Genomic DNA, 17,214 nt, shown 5'->3' with positions numbered 1-17,214 from the left:
GAAACGGACGATAGTGGCAGGTGGGCGGGCGCCCGGCGACTTTGTGCGCACGCGCCAGGCGCCGCTGGGCCTGCTTGACTCGACGGGCGTCCGTGTCACATGACGGAAAGGCGATGGGATGACACTGACAAGCTAGGGGATCCCTGAGGGGGGGGAGGGACGCAATACTGCGCGGTTTAACTGCGACTGTGTCTGTTCGCGCGATCCAAAGAAATGCCTTAGCTGGCACTGCTGTCAGTCTATCCGCCGTTCCGTGGCTCGGGCCCTCGATGCTATCACTGCGTTATAGGCTGGCGGCGATGGGCGATGGTACACAAGTCTGGTGAGATCTGGGTGATTTGAAATCGTGCGATAGTTTTTGCTGACCCGCGTCGTCGAGGGGATGCTCGAGCGTGCTTCCCCGGGGACCGGCGCCGTCAAGCGCCCCGCCGAAGATGCGCCTGGAAAGACCTTGACTCGTCCGGATCAGTCGTAGAGCGAGAAGGGCATCGCTCTGGACTAGTCCGTCTGAGCACCGGGACGGTGTGAACGGGCAACGCTGCGGAGAGGGGCTCCCAAATGGCTTCTCCATCGTGGTCTGTAGGTTCTGGACCGGAGCGTGACGGACGCTTCTCGGTCCTGCTGGTATGGGATGGCCTACGAGTCAGCCACAAGACCCGCGACGACGGAGGGGAACCCTTATTTTCTGTCCCGCTCCCAATCGCCTCGTCCCAAGTATCGACGCACTAACATCGTGGAGGAGGAGGAGGAGGTAGGAGATCTAGCTTTGAGACCGCGTCGGTTTTGCTCTGCCGGCCGGTGGCTGGTTTTGCATCGTGTGAGACCCGCGAGTCTCGGGGCGGGCCTCTCTGTCTCGTTTCCAACCTTTTTTTCTTTCCTTGTTCGGCCCCCCCAACCCCCTTGGGGCTGAAGCTCTGGCGGCGTTGGAGAACAAAGGAAACCGTTGAGGGCTTCCGGTTACGTATGCTGGCTCGGTTTGGGGTGCCAGCCCTGAAGATGGCGCCGTGTGGTTTCAGGCGGGCTTATGGCTAGGTCTTTTCTTTCTTTGAGGGTGTGGTCTGTTCGTGAGGCTTTTGCAAGTGGTTTAGGCTGGGCAGGTCTTTTTTTTGGTGATCGTCAGGGGCAACGAGCGTTTCTCCTCACTATCGGAGGTGTCCCGGGTCGTGAGCACCATGTTGTCGAACGCGTCGCGACAGGTTCGCGATTTCGTGGGCCGGGTTGGGTGACCTAGACGCGGCCATTTGGAATCGGGGCTGCTGATGGGCTTGCTGTAGTGCGGTAGCGCGTCTTGCCTCGCTCTCGGGATGGACAGGTTCGGGACCGTGGTGTTGCTGTGCCCGGGCGAGTACTCCGACGCCGTCTCGTCTCTATTCTGTGCCTTCCGTGCCGGCTGGGGCGAGTTGAGGTGAAGAAACTTTGTGTCTATGGCTCTGAGGTTCCCGGCCGACTCACTCGTCGTCCCGGTTTGTGCAAGACGAAGAAAAGCAAGGCGACGCTCTGGAAGCTGAGCGCCATTGTCTCTATGCTAATTTACATGAGAGCTTAAGCTCAGGACCTCTGGATACGGTGTCATTGAGTCCAGTACAGGCACTCAACCTCGCAGGACTTGTTGAGACCAGATTTCTAAGCTACAAATGCGGTGGTCAAGGCTGCGCCCTCGTCTTTGTGTCCTCTTAATGAGCATCAGGGAGACCCCTCATAGCTCTGTGGTGACTGTTTGGACCCAGACGGTTCCGCATAGACGACAAGTGTCATTTACTTGCTTGGAGTATTTTTAATAAACGTGTGTGCCTAACTCTGACCTGCAACACACGTAACTTGACTTGTGCTTGAACACAGTTCATAGTTGTGTGTCTTCTGCCCGAGTTGTGATCTATGCTGCTGCCTCCTCCTTGACGCCTTGACAGTGTCAAATTGAGCACAGCACTTGCTCTTCGTAGTGTACTTCATGAGAGAAGCCCAAAAAGAAAGTCTCTCGTGGACTTACTCCGCCGTCGTGCGAGGAGTTGAGGCGGTTCAAGGGTCACGCGTTGCCCACCACAGCAAAACGACACCCCCACGATCGTGTCAAAGAGATCAAAGTATTGGAGCACTAGATGTTCGTTGGTCATCGCCGACTTGACTACTAATCCGGTCCTCACACTTTCTTCTCAAATCAGAAACAACCATTAAGTGCTGCTATTAGTAACCAAAGACCGGTAGCCTCTAAACGGGCTCTACCACAGGAAAGATGTTTCTTACCAGATATTACTGTCTGTAATGCACCTTTGACTGTTTCATTGTTTCTAGACTGAATGTTGGACTTATGTGGTCTGGCCTGGCTGTAATGTCTCGATCGCTTTGCCCGTCAGCCAACAGTCGATGGCCAAATATGTCACGATGAATGAAACCGTATCGAAAGATATCACAGAACATATATCCAACACCCTGATGCATCTATATGGACTGTTTGCTAAGTACTCGACTTGGAACTTAATCCCATTTATGTTGTAGATGTGGATCATGGTACCTGTGAAGCAGCGATTGTGGCTGGGAAACGTTAAGTTCAAATGATCCCTATTTACAAGACCATAGAACGGCTAGGATCATCGCCTTCACGACGACGCAGAGATATGGAAGTTCTGCGTATGTATTCAGAGATACACGCAGCGATACAACAGGACCAAGAGTGCCCATGTACCCAACTTAACAATTAGCAAGCAATCTCCGAGTAGTTGAGGTAGGAACGCTCCATTTGAGTTATAGTCAAAACGAAGCTCTCTTCTTCCTTAGCAAATCAATATACTCAACATGTTAAAGTGTTTCGGGAAAGGGGCTGGAGGCTGCCCTTTAATCCATGTGGCTTAGTCAAATGTGGTGACCTAGTTTAACTCATGCGCAACGGCACGGCTGTATTACCGACGGTGCAGCAAGAAACTTCCAAGTCCCAACTCTTTTGGTTTCTCTAATCCCTGGCCTCTCCTTGCCCAACAGGGGATCACGAGTTAAAACAGCTCCTTGAACCTGGTGGCCTTGTGGCAAGCCGTCACACTACGCTGCGCCGTATTGTCTTGTGACAGTCACTATGCAACCTTCAAACGCAAGTGCCTTTCCTCGGCTTGAAACACCCGTAACTCTTAATTAAAGCTCAAGCTCCACTCGACCCTTCTTTGCCTTTACCGGGACTTTAACCATCCAGGCCAAAATCTCAAAGGCGAGTTGCGCCACCGCCGTAGCAGTTGTCTGTGCAACATTGTCATAGACTGGTGACAGCTCAGCAATATCTGCTCCTATAATATGAACACCCGCGGCACTGAGACCTCTAAGGACTGCTGCTAGCTCCCGTGTAGTCCATCCTCCGATTTCCGTACATCCCGTGGCTGGGGCAAAAGCTAATGTTGAGAGGGTTAGTCAAGACGTCCCAGGGTTTAGTGAACAACTATGGCATGGACCACTTACCCGCGTCAAGTACGTCAATGTCGATCGTTACGTAAGTTGGGCTATCGCCGACTCTTTCGACGATGCGCTCAACGATGGCTCCAACCCCAATGGAGTCCATGTCTGTAGCCAAGATGTTTTGGAAGCCGCACTCGGCATCATGCCGAAGATCTTCGGTCTCGTCGAAGAGCAGTGCACGGGTACCGACATGGATGCTGCTGTCGTTCTTCAATAAGCCCTCTTCATGGGCAAAGTGCAACAGCGTCCCGTGCGTGATCTCGTCGTACTTATTGATGCCGCCTCCCCACTGTCGCGGGTTCCACGTGTCGATATGGGCATCAAAGTGGATGACTGCCACTTCTCCCCAAACGGGATAGAGGGCTCTCAGAGACGGCAGGGCTAAATCAAGACTGTTAGCCTCATCCTGCTGGGTCTGGCCGAGCTGTTCAAGCAAGGTGACTTACTGATGGTGTGGTCGCCGCCAATGGTGATGAGTCGTACGCTGTCGCCTTTCTCTGCTGTCTTGGGAACTCTGGAAGCCATTCTGCCCAAGCCAGCCTGCAGATCGTGGACCGCTTCGAGCTTGTCGAATAGAGAGTTGGCGATATCGCCGCAGTCAACGACGGTTGCCCAATTCCGAAAGGGGTTCATCATGTTATGAGCCATGCTGCAATGAACCAGTGTCAGCATGTCTGCGTTGATTCGAGAGTGAAAGTATGCTCACCTGTAGGAAATATAAGGTCCCATGCGCTGCGAAACGGTTCTCGTGGCGGCAGGACCAAATCTCTGACCGGGTCGATAGCTTACGCCCAGATCGAATGGCATGCCGACAATTCCAATGTCAAAAGTGCCATCGCTTTCAGGAGTGAAACAATTGGTCCAGTTCAGGTGGGCAAATGTTGCTATTCCAGGCATGGGCGCCTCTTTGCCAAAGTTGTCGTAGATGTGAAATTCGGGCTCCGTTTGCCTACTTAGACGGTTCACATTGGGTGCAGGGCTATAAATGGACGTCTCTCGGAAGGTTTGGTCTTGGTGAACCGTTTTCTGTTCATTCGCAGCATGGCCTGATGCGCCGAGGGCGAGACACCCTACTGCTAGTGCTTTAACATAAAGTCGAAGTATCTCAGCCATACTTAGCGACTGGAAGAAGGTACTCCTCTCTGCAAGCGGACAATGGTTATGTATTGAGAGTAAGAGAAGACTGGTTTATTGGTTCTCTCAGCTTGTTCGTCCTTTCAAGCCCTTATCAGTCGGAACTTTATGAAACCCCCTCACAAATCGTGTCAGGCAGCGGAGGGAGGTGGTTAACCGAATAGCTTGATAAGCATGACAAAGAGAGTGGCTATGGACGTACCCATCTTTATGTAGCGAATGGTCAATCCCTATATAGGCATAACTCTGGCAGACTTAGTTTACGCCCGCATTAGACCATAGTGTCTATTATGCACATTTCGGTGATGGCTGCAACGGAACAGAGTACTAGCAGTCATGTCCAAATTACATCCCAAAGATGGGATTGCCACGCAATCATTTTCTGGCCTCTTCGTGGCTCTCCTCTACAGTACCGAAGGCATGTTATCAAATCTTGTGGTTTTTCAATACTTAATCCACCCTGTTTGAATCTTCAATGGCAGTAAGCGTCAGTATTAAAAGAGCGCGCGAAAAAGAGAAGCATTTGCAACAACAGCAAAGATCATTCCGCAGATTACAGTGGAGTTTGAGTAGTCCCGGATCCAGAACCGGATACCGGCTCTAAGCACACGACTACCCCGCCTACTTCCACAAATCTACTCTGTGATAAACTAGAGAGGCTGTGCAGGAGGTGTCAAGAATTTGAAGTAGTCGTCTCAGACATGCACGTCCCAGACTGATGTACTGTGTAATACGTCACATGTGAGAGCGATCTTGACAGATTTGCGCCGGCCCGGTGGTAACGGATAACAAGCTAGCTCGTACTGTTATTACGTCCGATGTTGCGAATTGCTGAGTTAGATCCAGAACTGATACTCAAGGGTGGACCGGATCGCCTCCGGCTGCCCTCGGAACCCGAGAGAGAAACCACGTATCCCGCAACAACTGTGGTGGGTCTAAGAAGTTATGCTTCAAGACTAATCGCTAGAATATGCCTAGGGCTTACAATTGCGAATGGGCGACCTACAACTATACACGATAAGAAAAACGGGATGCTCGTCGACCTCTGCCGGCCGGTCCGGCAGGCTTCCAGTCCTAACTTCCAAACCGGGGTGGCTTTAGACCACCAAGCCGGTGCATCATACTGGCCCAAACATACTTGAGGAAATAGACTTTCTTGTTATAGAACAGCCAGTTTTCACCAGTGCTTAGCCTTGTTGCAAGAAGGATCTGCTCACGGGTCTCAGTCTGGAAGCTCACTCTCCATTGCCCTTGGGGTTGGGATAGAAACAAGCCAACATCTTGAACGACGCCTCACCTTGTCACAATTCAACACGTCACATTGCATCCTCTCGATTTGGATTATTATTATTGACAGTCATCTACATCGTCGCTTCCAATATCATCATTTGTGCAGAATTTAGTCTGACATGGAGATTGGCATCATTGGTTCTGGAGTTATCGGACTCACGTCGGCTCTTGCTCTTACCGACGCCGGCTTTTCTGTCGGCATTGTCGCCCGAGAACTACCTGGAGATGATTCGCAAAGATGGGCAAGCCCTTGGTATGTATTACGTCATACGTGTCAAAGTCCATTTGTTCTTGGTACCTGATGGAACTTAGGGCAGGTGCTGGCATTCTGCCATACCCAGACAGCAAAGGTCATGATCTCCAGACTGAAGCATTCAAATTTTATTGGGAACTTGCTCATCGCGACCCAACAAGCGGCGTACAGGTGCGTTCAATCAGACCTGCTATCGCGCGTATTTGTTACTGGAAATACAAACTACCATACTGACCGGAAGATGGCGAAAAGGTAGTGGACTGTACCGAGTACTACGACGATCGAAGTGATGACTCGACAATCTGGTACAAGCATTTGGTTCCCAAATATCGCCGCGTATTGCCTAAAGATCTCCCTGCGAGCGCCAAGATTGGATTCAAGTATCAGACAATGACGGTAAACCCTGCCGTATTTCTTCCTTGGATTAAGAATGTCCTTGAGAAGAGAGGTGTGCGGTTCGTTCGAGCTGAAGTCAAGTCTCTGGATGAGGTAAGGTCGGTACTCCAAGCAAAAGTTATCATCAACGCGACTGGCTTGGGGGCATTTGAGTTGGCCAATGATCGAAAGGTGATTGCAGTTCGTGGGCAGACGCTGCTGGTTGAGAGCGACTCCCATGAGATGATAATGTTCCAGGGCTCGCACTACACCTACCATATTCCACGAATGTATTCTGGAGCCGTGATTATGGGCGGAGTCAGTCAGAAGGGAAACTTGGACGGCAAAGTTGATCCCGCAATTCGATCCGATATCATGAGACGTATGAACCTAATCACGAACAACAAATACCAGTCTTTAGACCTGGAGAAACATGTCGTGGCAGACCTAGTTGGCTTCCGGCCGAGTAGAGAAGAGGGATACCGGCTGGAACGAGAGGGTGATGTGGTTCATGCATACGGCTTCAACACTCTTGGTTATACCTATAGCTACGGCGTCGCCTTGAGAGTTGTGGAGCTCACAAAAGCTATGGGATGTGAGAAGAAACTGTGGAAGAGCAATCTATGAGAAATTTGAGAGGTGGATATCGTCACGTTATGATGTGCGTTCTATTCAGCTTAAGTGCATCACAGATACATGGCAAGCGACTAGCTTGCCGACGATGAGTAGACGCCTATGAAACTTTGCATGGGATCAATGAAGCTTCTCTTGCTTACGGTTTCTCTTGACTTCAATGGTTACGTACGTCAGATGAAAAGAAGATGGTGGTGTACTTTGTCTTGTGTCGAGGCCTAAAAACCTCCTGAAGACTATATACTAGTTAATTCGCACACTTCACTAGTTAGCTGTATGTAAAATGAAATATTCGTCATCTCTGTTTACATGCCGATGGGTTAATTGCCTGCAGCGGAGGTATGAGTGCCTGTCTGAGCAGGCATTTGGTACAGCCCACTTAAGCACCTCGTGTGTAGTGCAGCATGTCCACTGGCAGCCACCGGGACGCCTAAAAAATTGAAACGCTCGCATTTAATCAAGAATATTGAATAATAAATTTGAGTGCAAAAATTGGCAAACGAACAGTTCATAAAACTATGTGGAGTACGTAACAGTCAATGCCCTACTAACAAGCCAAGAGGGATTATGTTCATAGGCGAGAGCTCTGAGAATTAGCCAAGGCAACAAGCTCGATTTCCACCTCCAAGTTTTTCGGCAACGTCTTAACTGCCACACAACTTCGAGCAGGTTTGTGGGTGAAATAAGTAGCGTAAACCGAGTTAAACTCAGCGAAGTTTGTCATGTCATCTAAGAAGACCGTGACTTTGACGACGCGGCTGATGTCACTGCCTGCCGCCGCTAAAACAGCCTTAATACTCTTGCAACATGCATGAGTCTTGTCGGTGATGCTTCCCTCAAGAGGGTTGCCTTGTGAGTCGATAGGGATTTGACCAGAGAGGAAGATGTAGGGTCCAGCGGCCACTGCTTGCGACTTTACGGATAACAGTCAGAACCCTCCCACGTTACAGATAAATGATTTAGAAACATACGTAGGGTCCTATAGCTATTGAATATATTAGTTCATCGTCTGGGACATGTCTATAGAGTTACTAACCAGGACATGCCTCAGATGTTGTAATGATCGAGAGATCTGAGGGCATGATGTTTTCACTCTTAAGGGAATGGAGGAAAGGATGTTATCAGCAATTGTTGTTACGCTAGGCATATGCTAGATACAAGAACTAGTGTGGCATTGTGAAAGGTCCCTTTTAATAGAAACGCGGTGCATACTGGATTAATGATGCTGATTGTCCTTGTACTATGACGACTAAGACAAAGCTTGCTACCCGGTCAGCCGGGAATCAGTGCGTGCTGTTGAGACACTCCTCCGCACTAGAAACTTTCCATCAGTACTGCACTGCGCTATGCATTACTTGGTTCCTATTGTTAACTCGGAGTGAACTTTGCACGACGGCTTCGCTGGGCGTCCTATTGATGCCCTAACACATGCACCATATTGGGTCCTCACCTACGTAGCCGGCAGTATCCTACATTTCCAAAAACCGTCAGTTTCTAATGCCGAGGTTGATAGGACTATCGAAGAAGATGCGGTGTATTCGAGTGACCGGATCATATGATTGGACTCAATTTCATAGCCGAACGGGGGTCGCATTGAAGCTGAGCCCCGGCGACCGGGAACCGGCAACGAGCAGCAATCCACCTAGGCCCGGTTGAATAGATGCCGCTTACTAGCAGTCACACTTCCGGAACCGGCTCGTTAACACGTTAACTCCGTTGTTAACCTAACTTTCTTAAAAAAGTATGGTCAATGGTATGGCCTGTGCAAAGGAGCACGTACTACGATTGCAGGCCGAAGCCCAACCCCCAACCAGGTACACTATCTCAGCACATTACTCACATCCATACTGAGAGATGTATATAGTATGGCTTAACTAAGCAGTTTTATGTCGTCAAGGCTGTAAGTACTACAGTCCGCAACAAGTCCATTAGCTAGAGGACTGTTGCGTTCTAGGTGCCACACGACAGAAGACTTGCTTTTCTCGCTAGTTGTCACTAATAACGTAATAAAGGGAGCCCTCATTAGATGATCCATAGCATCATACGGGTTCCCGAGTTTCCCAATATGTGTGGTCGTATATGCTGGTTTGAGGAAGCAGAATTGATGACATTGGAGATTGGACGCCCGGTTTCAGTCATTAAAGTGGCCTTGTGGGCAAGCAGACCGGAGAGCCACTTCTGGCGCAGAGATCATGAATGCAATTTGAACTGAAACTACCATGTGTTCGAGCAGACCCATGAAATGCTCCTGGGGTAAATGTAGATGAAAGCGATTCCATATTGATTCTTCTATTTGCTTACAAGACAGTCTTGCAAGGCAAGACTGGAGTATGCCTTTCTGGTCCTTTGCTCACCTTCCAAAGCGGTCTTTCATTCAGAATTTGAGATGACCCACAACACCTTGACATGCTTGATTCCAAAACCCAGACTAGGCAGATTAAGGCCTGCCGATGGAAGGCCTAGAATAATTCTGGTATTACATATCCACTCAGCAGGATGATGCATTCGTCAAAAGGTGCAGGATGCAGAGTTTTTATTTGCGATAAACGCCAATTCCTATCGGAATAAGGCCGAAATTATGTGTGAAAAATAGTTCTCTATGAACAAAGTTCACTAGTGTTCGCGGATGGATTGAAAATCGTGGCGTCTTGCCCCGTACTTCCTCCGATAAGAAAGAATACTTCGAAAGGTCTACATAGAACACCGCTCGTAAATGTTCTCTTCTGGCCTAGAACCTGCTACCTCTTGCCGTTCGCCAACGCAAAACAGCAGCGTATATCTTAGGAAACACCATATGCCATTGTGAAGAAGATGAAACTGAGGCCGGTCACTGGCGGGAGCTGGAGGAAAAGCAGACTTCGGTTACAACCCGGGGGAGCTGCAGCTGTATAAGGAGCGGTTGCCTTATCGGGTCTGCTTCCGGTGATAAAGTATATGGGTGTTTGAGATCAACACTCATTGGTCTCATCGAAAACAGGAAAATAGTAGTACGGTATATTCACATCGTCCAGTATGTGTGAATATTCCTATCCTTCAGATCTTTCCGCTCATCGACTAGAAATACGTCCACTTCCTCTCGGGTCCAGTCATGGCCGCGTGTTAAAGCGGCCATAGAAAACCCTTCGATGCCGCTGAGGATGGTTTCCGAGTTCCAATGCCAATCTTCTTCCACTTCGGGTCCCTTGGCCAAGCGTCCGTTGGCCACTTAGTCACATTTAGGGATACATCAACGAACCCAATGTCCAGCATCGCCTTCTTCAGTGTAGAAATCCGTATAGAGGGGCTCTTAAGCTTATCTGAAGCCTCCTGTAGCAGGTGACACCACTTCATCAGGGTAGAATCGGGCTTGAGTGTCCCGTTGTCAGAGGCTGTGTAAAGACCGATTTCTTGTACTTCAACCCATCCACTAAGCTCAAGATTACTTCAAAATATTGAGGATCAGCATTGATTTTGTTAAAGAGGTTGTTTTAAATAATATTTGCCCGGGCTTATTCCAAGTAACAAAAACGAAAACTCACTTGTATCATTTGCGCAGATACCTGTGCCAGTCACTGATTCCAGACGTGATAACCCGGCTGTGGATGTACTGAAATGGTAGTGAGTACTTCCAAGGTTCTTCTGCATCCTCAATCTCGAATTTGACGTCCGGGGGCACGCTGAGAGCGTCATGTCAATACCATTTATGATATAATAATCCGTCGTTAAGGCAGAAACACGTACTAGGAAGGCGGTGCTGGGGAGAGATCAATGGCGAGGATCGCAGGTCAGTCATCATAATACCTAGCAAGAAACCAAGTGGGGTGGAATAGCAACTGGTGGGATGGATTGTGCAGTTACCTCAGCCTCAGGGTGCTCGTCTCCAAAATCAAGAGCCCAAATGCTGGTACCAGTGCCGATATCAAGAACACGGCCAACCTTTGCACCATCTTGGCACGGTGGAGCAAGACCGAGCTTGTTATCGTTCACGAGAAGCCACAGGGCATGTATCAAGTCTAGATGTTTGGCTAGTAAACGAGAAAAGCATGATGTCAAGCACATGTGGTGACTGAGGAGACTTACGTAGTCGTTCCAATTCCCTTTCGTCATTATGAAATATGTACTTTGGCCTAGCGTTAGTCGATTTTTCAGACACAAGTAGAGTGGGTGGACACACTTCCGTCTTTGTACTTATGGTAAGTCCTGCCATTCTCCATGCGATACTCTAGGAGAGATTCGAGGAGACTCGTGCTGGATGGAACGACACTCTATGCGGAGTGAATTGGTCAGCAATTTGACGTATCTCTCGGGAGTAAGGTAGTGATCTTGACGTGGAAGGATGTGTACTTACATTTCGAACCTCTGACAGAGTATCATCCTGCTTTGATTTCCTGTCAATTATTCGTCACTTGGCGGGAGTAGAGCTACGATATCCTGATTCGCATACTTTCTGGTCCACGTCGATCACAATAGGCTGATTGCCTTAAGACATGTTGAGCCTTACTGGCTTTGGTTTCAGTCGTCTCGTGTCGCGATAGTGTTACACCACGGTATCGAATAACAACTGAGAACCCCATTCTTAGGTTGGCACCGCACAATCGGTTAATTACGGAAACGGAGACAGGATCCCCAAGAGACTTTGGACATTCGCATGTTTACTTATAGTAAGAAGCGATCGCACCTTCTCTCTTCGTGTAATAGGGGGCCGGATGGGAGCGGTAGAACCAACAGTTGTATGCATCCCGTGGACTCCGACCCATCTCAAGTTCCCTGCTCACCCCGCATACAAGGATGTGAGAAGTGATGGGAGATGGGGTGAATGCATTGCATGCATTTGTTGACGTTGACTCGGCCAACATTGGTCTCATATGTGAATCAGCCGAGAAAACCAACCAGGACAAGATGTTACGTTACGGTATGTATATCAGCGACGTTACTCCCTCTCAAGGCAAAAGAAACAGGTATGAAGGATGCCTCAGTTCGTTATAGAGGATTTCCGCTAAACATGTATGATGGTGCTATATCCAATAAGTGTACATTTATTCAGAGCCTATAAGGTCACAATGTTTGGATCAGAAAATGTAGATGGAACTGACTGCGTCAAGCGTGGAGGTGCTAGAAGCAATTTGCAAGAAAAGAAGAATCTAAGACGCAAATCCGAGACGAGACTGTCACACCTAATCCCTCTGCTTTTCTAGGCGGCTGTACTGATTCTAGTCTAGATATGAGCCTTTGAGTCACCAAATTTTCTGACGAACCGACAGGGAAAGCTAGAGCTGGCTATGTAGAAGTTCCCTCCTCCCTAGGTTTGCGTCCAGTAATGAAATAGCTAGCGTTTAGGTTCTTGTCAGCCTCAACGAAAATCCAGAATGTAGTAATACATATCAAATGGAATACTCACACAGGCCAATACGCATGAATGTTCTTGTCTCTGATCTCCTTGCGTACGTCGATGAGGAATATGTTGACCTCCTTACGAGTCCAGTCGTGGCCACGCGTCAATGCTGCCATGGAGAAGCCCTCGAGGCCATTCATCATATTCTCGCCGTTCCATATGCCAATTTCTTTCCATTTTCGGTCTTTTGGCCAAGCATTAGACGGCCACTTTGTTACGGTCAGAGACACGTCCACGAATCCAACGTCTACCATGACGTCTTTGAGCGGAGCAATTCTGAAAAAGGGACGTCCGAATTTGTTTGATGCTTCTTGAAGCAGGTCGCACCATCGAATCAGATTAGACTCAGGCTTGAGCGTCTCGTCGTCGGACGTCGGGTACAGGTCAACCTCTTGCAGTTCAACCCATCCGCCCGGCTCGAGATTGCTTTACATTGGCTCGGGTCAGCACATTCTCTTTCAGCAGCGGCGGCTAGGAATAGGTGGTACTCCAACGGAGGCCAGCAAGAGGATGAATAGAAACTAACTTACTCGTAGCACTTGCGTAAGTATTTCTTCCAGTCGCTTAGGCCGGACGACAGAATACGGCTGTGGATATACTGGAAAGGGCGCGAGTATGTCCATGGGTCTTCGGCGTCATCAACTTCGAATTTGACATTTGGAGGCACACTATAGAAACATGGTCAGTGCGGATAGTGGAATAGTATTCCCAATTCCAAGGTAGACTATAAAATGGAGGATAAAGTACGTACTACGCAGGCAGAGTTGGAGAGAGATCAATGGCGATAACCTGTGATGCATGCCGAATCAGTCTTTATACAAGTCCATATGCGAGAAAGGTGGGGGAAAGAGCATCGTTATTCGGGTAGGGTAAAACTGACCTCAGATTCAGGATGTTCGTCTCCAAAATCGAGAGCCCAGATACCCGTGCCGGTCCCTACATCGAGAACACGACCAACTTTAGCTCCTTTTTGACATGGCGGGGCCATGCCTAGCCTGTTGTCGTTCACCAGGAGCCAGAGGCTATGTTCCAAGTCTAAGTGCCTTGTCAGTTCACAACTTACGATGGGTACCTAGTTGGATGGGTGATACCTAGTCTTTCTAGCTCTCTTTCGTCGTTCGGGAGGAGGTATGCTTAACCAAAGTTAGAGCAGTTCGTGAGAAAAGCAAACGTCAACGCACCGCCATCTTTGTACTTGTGGTAAGTCCTGCCATTCTCCAGACGATACTCAAGAATAGACTCGCGGAGGCTCGTGCTCGACGAAGCGATACTCTGTATACGAAAGTAAGCGACTTGGGTTTCTTCAAGTTTCCTAGCGTACATGTGGTAATGACATCGGTTCTGGAACAAACAACTATTTAAACTTACTTCTCCAATCTCTGATTGAGCATCAGACTGAGGCTCCAACGGCTCCTGCTGCGAGTCTGGTTAGCTCTAAGCGAAACAAAAGGTCAGTAATCTCAGTTCCAAATACCTCCTGGTCCACGTCAATCACGACTGTTTGGTTATCTTGAGACATGTCGTACGTCTCTGGGTTTAGCCAGAACAGTTGTAAACCGGCCTGAGTGTTGGGCCACTGTTGTTCTTTGCTTTGTTGGTATCCACAAACGGTCATTTAAAGAAGAATACTGATAGAAAGGTGAGCGGCTGGGGCTCTCAATTATTATGTGACGAGGAAAGGCGATCCCGGGTAATCCCCTCTTCTTGGCCGGCTGGGGTAGACAGGAGACCAACGGGCCATCGTGCATACCGCGGACGTTGGTCCGGTTCCGTTTCGTTTCTTCACTGCCCCTGTATACAAGGATATGATAGGCGGCGGAGCATGGGGTGAATGCACCTCTGTTCACATTGAATGGGCCAACACTGCCGCCAGATACGAGTTCACGGGGGAACCCGAGTCGGGTGATGTTATATTACACAACTCTACGGTGGGTTGCCTCTTTGCAGACAAAGATGTGGACCGAAGGGAACTCTGGCACAATATGATAATGCAGACGCCATGCAATTTGGAAGCTAGTTATTCCACAACGATGACTCGCGGACCAACTCAGTCAGATCCCGCACCAACTGCAACCTCGGAGCCATTTCGCGCGTTGGACGGTTTTTGATTAAATGGATCAGAGTCCCACCTGCCTTGGGTTAGAGTGTTTATCTATACGGGTGGTGGCCGAGGTGCCGGGCCCCATAGCAATTCCAACCTCGGCCAACCTCAGCATCTTCCTCGCATGACAGAGCAATGCCAAGTGTGTAGTCTAGAGGGAAGCCACAGTTCATGGTTTGGATGTTATTGCCATGTTAGAACACAGGATATTGAAACACGCAGTATGCGAGGTTGCCGGATCAACCAGGCTTTTCCCTTATGTCATCTCATCGTTAGGAATGGTGGATTCCGGATACATGTAAGGGTAGTGTTCCTCAAGTGCGAAATGATCAGACACACTGTTCGATGTTAGGTCCCTTTGTTTTTTCAACCGGTATCCGTGGACAGAATTGCGCAGACTGGCGCTCGATGAAGCACTACCTCAAGTACGAAGTGGTATGCAGGACAGAGATCCTCAAAGGCTGACGTCGAGCTTGAATTCTCGCTTCCAGCTACGAACGAGCATCAGCGCGCTAAGTGACCTAGTTGGAGTCCTAATTTAAAAGTCTCCGTTGCATAGGCCTGTTAGTGCCGAAAGAAGCTTATCTGCTCGTTCACTGCGAGTATATCTGAGTTGTTTACTTCGGCCCTGTCGAACATGATACATCAAGATAGCAAGGATCCGAGGCGTTGCTTGGAGCCCTGTCATGTTTTGGAACTCAATAGAACCCAATCACAAGGTCAATCCAAGGGATGAATTGATAATGTTGCAACTGATAATGCATTTGAAGTTCCACAGATTCGATGGCTAGGCAGCCCGAGTCCAATTGTATCAGACCTGACCATCTCGCATCAGTGCCCTTGTTACTAGGCGACCTGACAGGTGAAGATGCATAGGTACTTCAACTCAACGGCAGTTGGCCCGTTGCAGAGAAACTTTGGATCTGAGGGGCATACGAACGAACATTACGAAGATGCTTGAATATTACCTTTGGTATATCGATGCTCGAAATTACACCCGCTAATAATCTTGGTTGATTTGCGTCAAGGTCAAATGGAGGCCATAGTCGTAGTTGCCATACGGAAGATGCTAATGACTCGCCTAGGGGAGACAGAAGCTTATGTCTTTATAGCTACTTTTCTATTCGAAAGCTTCGATCAGAAGACCAGAGACGGTCTTCCGTGAAAATGGTCTAAGAATGTATTATCAGCCTGGACCGAACTGAGATTTGACGTCTGAGTTTGGTGACCATACAGCTATCGATCAGTTACGGTCGTCATCAACTTGACAACATTGGCAATTTATGTTTCATGCATCACTTCTACTCTTGATACACCGCCTATGAATGCACCATACTTTGAAGAATGGACTCCAGTTACTTTGATTTTGTCCGGGGGCTAATCATACTTGGATGAGCGTAGGATCTTGCAAAGGGTATGCGTATTCGCTCGCAATTTCGTATACGAGGTTCTTCTCGTAGCCCCTATAAGGGTTAATGGTACGTAAAAAGCGTCTGTCTAGTGGTACATATCTGATGACCAGAAAGAATGTAACTCAACTTAATCGGTGCGCTGGGTGCAACCAGATAACAAGCTCTCCAGGGCTCTGAGAGGGATGACGTTGTGCTCACCCCGATGCGCTTGTTATTGGTTTTGTTAGATGAAATCTTACATGTGATTTTATGTATATGAAAAATAGGGCATGTTAGCTCAGATCATAGTGCTCATTACTTCTAAATGGGTATAGGTATGGTCTCCCCCCGACGAGGATGTGAACGGTATTCACTAGGTTACCATAATCATTTTGGAAGACACCTTACACGTAATATGACCACATATTAAGTAGCTATCAGAGGATTGTTTCGTAGCCTTCCATTGTAGCTTTCAGTGTGAGAGAGGTGCAACTTCTCTGGTTTCGTGGCAGGCCAAACGATGTGTAATCTAATCATGACGTGTTGCGAGCCACACCGGGCTTGCATGTTGGAGATACCACCGGGTGCTTTGCAGGCCTTCTAGAATCATCTCTCAGGGGTCACGAAAGAAGGTGCACCCGGGCATGATTTATCTAGAGCTTGACGATAGACGTTACTGCCCGTCTGATGACTAACGCGCCTGCTGACGTACTTTAGTTCTCTAAAGAGACGTTCGATGTCATCTACGCCTTGAAATTACCCCTATTGTTACCCAGCAGAATACTCAGACGTATAGCCATGGGGAGAGAGTTATGACTATGGGTTGGTGGGTGGCCTGGGCTATCGAGCCTAGGAAAGTTGCCATTGCACGTGCGTGGCTGTGAAGCACCAAAACCAGCGACGTCAGAATTATACCTGGAAGGACAGAAAGCCTGCGTATCACTGGTCTCTGCGCTGGCGGACAAGACTTCTATAACAGGTTTCCTTTCTTATATTGCTCTAGACCGATAAAGCCTATAAACTGCGAAGCCAGTAGCAAATGAACTAGACAGTGCCCATAGGTATACGATAGAGGCTAAGTAGCTCTTTGCCGGAATCCGTTACGCGTTTGCATCTCCGATTTGAACTAAGAACAATACAGCCACATCACAGACGAGATGATTCTTTGGTAATTCCCATTTTGAATACAGGGGACCGGTTCAAAAGTTTTGGCCAGGCTTCCAAGTAGTTG

The 17,214-nt window shown here is 48.6% G+C and overlaps 4 protein-coding genes across 4 annotated transcripts; 1 reads left to right on the top strand and 3 right to left on the bottom strand.

Moving 5' to 3' along the window:
* Positions 1-1,084: 1,084 nt before the first annotated feature.
* On the bottom strand, positions 1,085-1,515 carry ColSpa_02310 (uncharacterized protein; the record flags this gene model as incomplete). Its single annotated transcript, XM_049268522.1, has 2 exons — positions 1,085-1,390; positions 1,453-1,515. The coding sequence occupies 2 exons, from the start codon at positions 1,513-1,515 to the stop codon at positions 1,085-1,087; spliced, it is 369 nt and encodes a 122-aa protein (XP_049124479.1).
* A 1,605-nt stretch (positions 1,516-3,120) lies between these two features.
* Positions 3,121-4,107, bottom strand: ColSpa_02309 (putative agmatinase 1; the record flags this gene model as incomplete). Its single annotated transcript, XM_049268521.1, has 3 exons — positions 3,121-3,371; positions 3,439-3,816; positions 3,882-4,107. 3 exons carry the CDS (start codon positions 4,105-4,107, stop codon positions 3,121-3,123), a joined length of 855 nt encoding a protein of 284 aa, XP_049124478.1.
* Positions 4,108-6,502: 2,395 nt separating this feature from the next.
* On the top strand, positions 6,503-7,114 carry ColSpa_02308 (D-amino-acid oxidase; the record flags this gene model as incomplete). Its single annotated transcript, XM_049268520.1, has 1 exon — positions 6,503-7,114. One exon carries the CDS (start codon positions 6,503-6,505, stop codon positions 7,112-7,114), a length of 612 nt encoding a protein of 203 aa, XP_049124477.1.
* A 5,379-nt stretch (positions 7,115-12,493) lies between these two features.
* ColSpa_02307 (secondary metabolism regulator LAE1) lies at positions 12,494-14,010 on the bottom strand (the record flags this gene model as incomplete). Its single annotated transcript, XM_049268519.1, has 8 exons — positions 12,494-12,917; positions 13,022-13,159; positions 13,243-13,280; positions 13,372-13,513; positions 13,555-13,624; positions 13,673-13,763; positions 13,860-13,907; positions 13,966-14,010. 8 exons carry the CDS (start codon positions 14,008-14,010, stop codon positions 12,494-12,496), a joined length of 996 nt encoding a protein of 331 aa, XP_049124476.1.
* Positions 14,011-17,214: the final 3,204 nt, after the last annotated feature.

The sequence above is a fragment of the Colletotrichum spaethianum genome (assembly GCF_022836535.1).
Source record: "Colletotrichum spaethianum MAFF 239500 DNA, contig04, whole genome shotgun sequence".
In the NCBI taxonomy this organism is placed as follows: domain Eukaryota; kingdom Fungi; phylum Ascomycota; class Sordariomycetes; order Glomerellales; family Glomerellaceae; genus Colletotrichum; species Colletotrichum spaethianum.
This window is presented reverse-complemented; position numbering and strand designations above follow the sequence as displayed.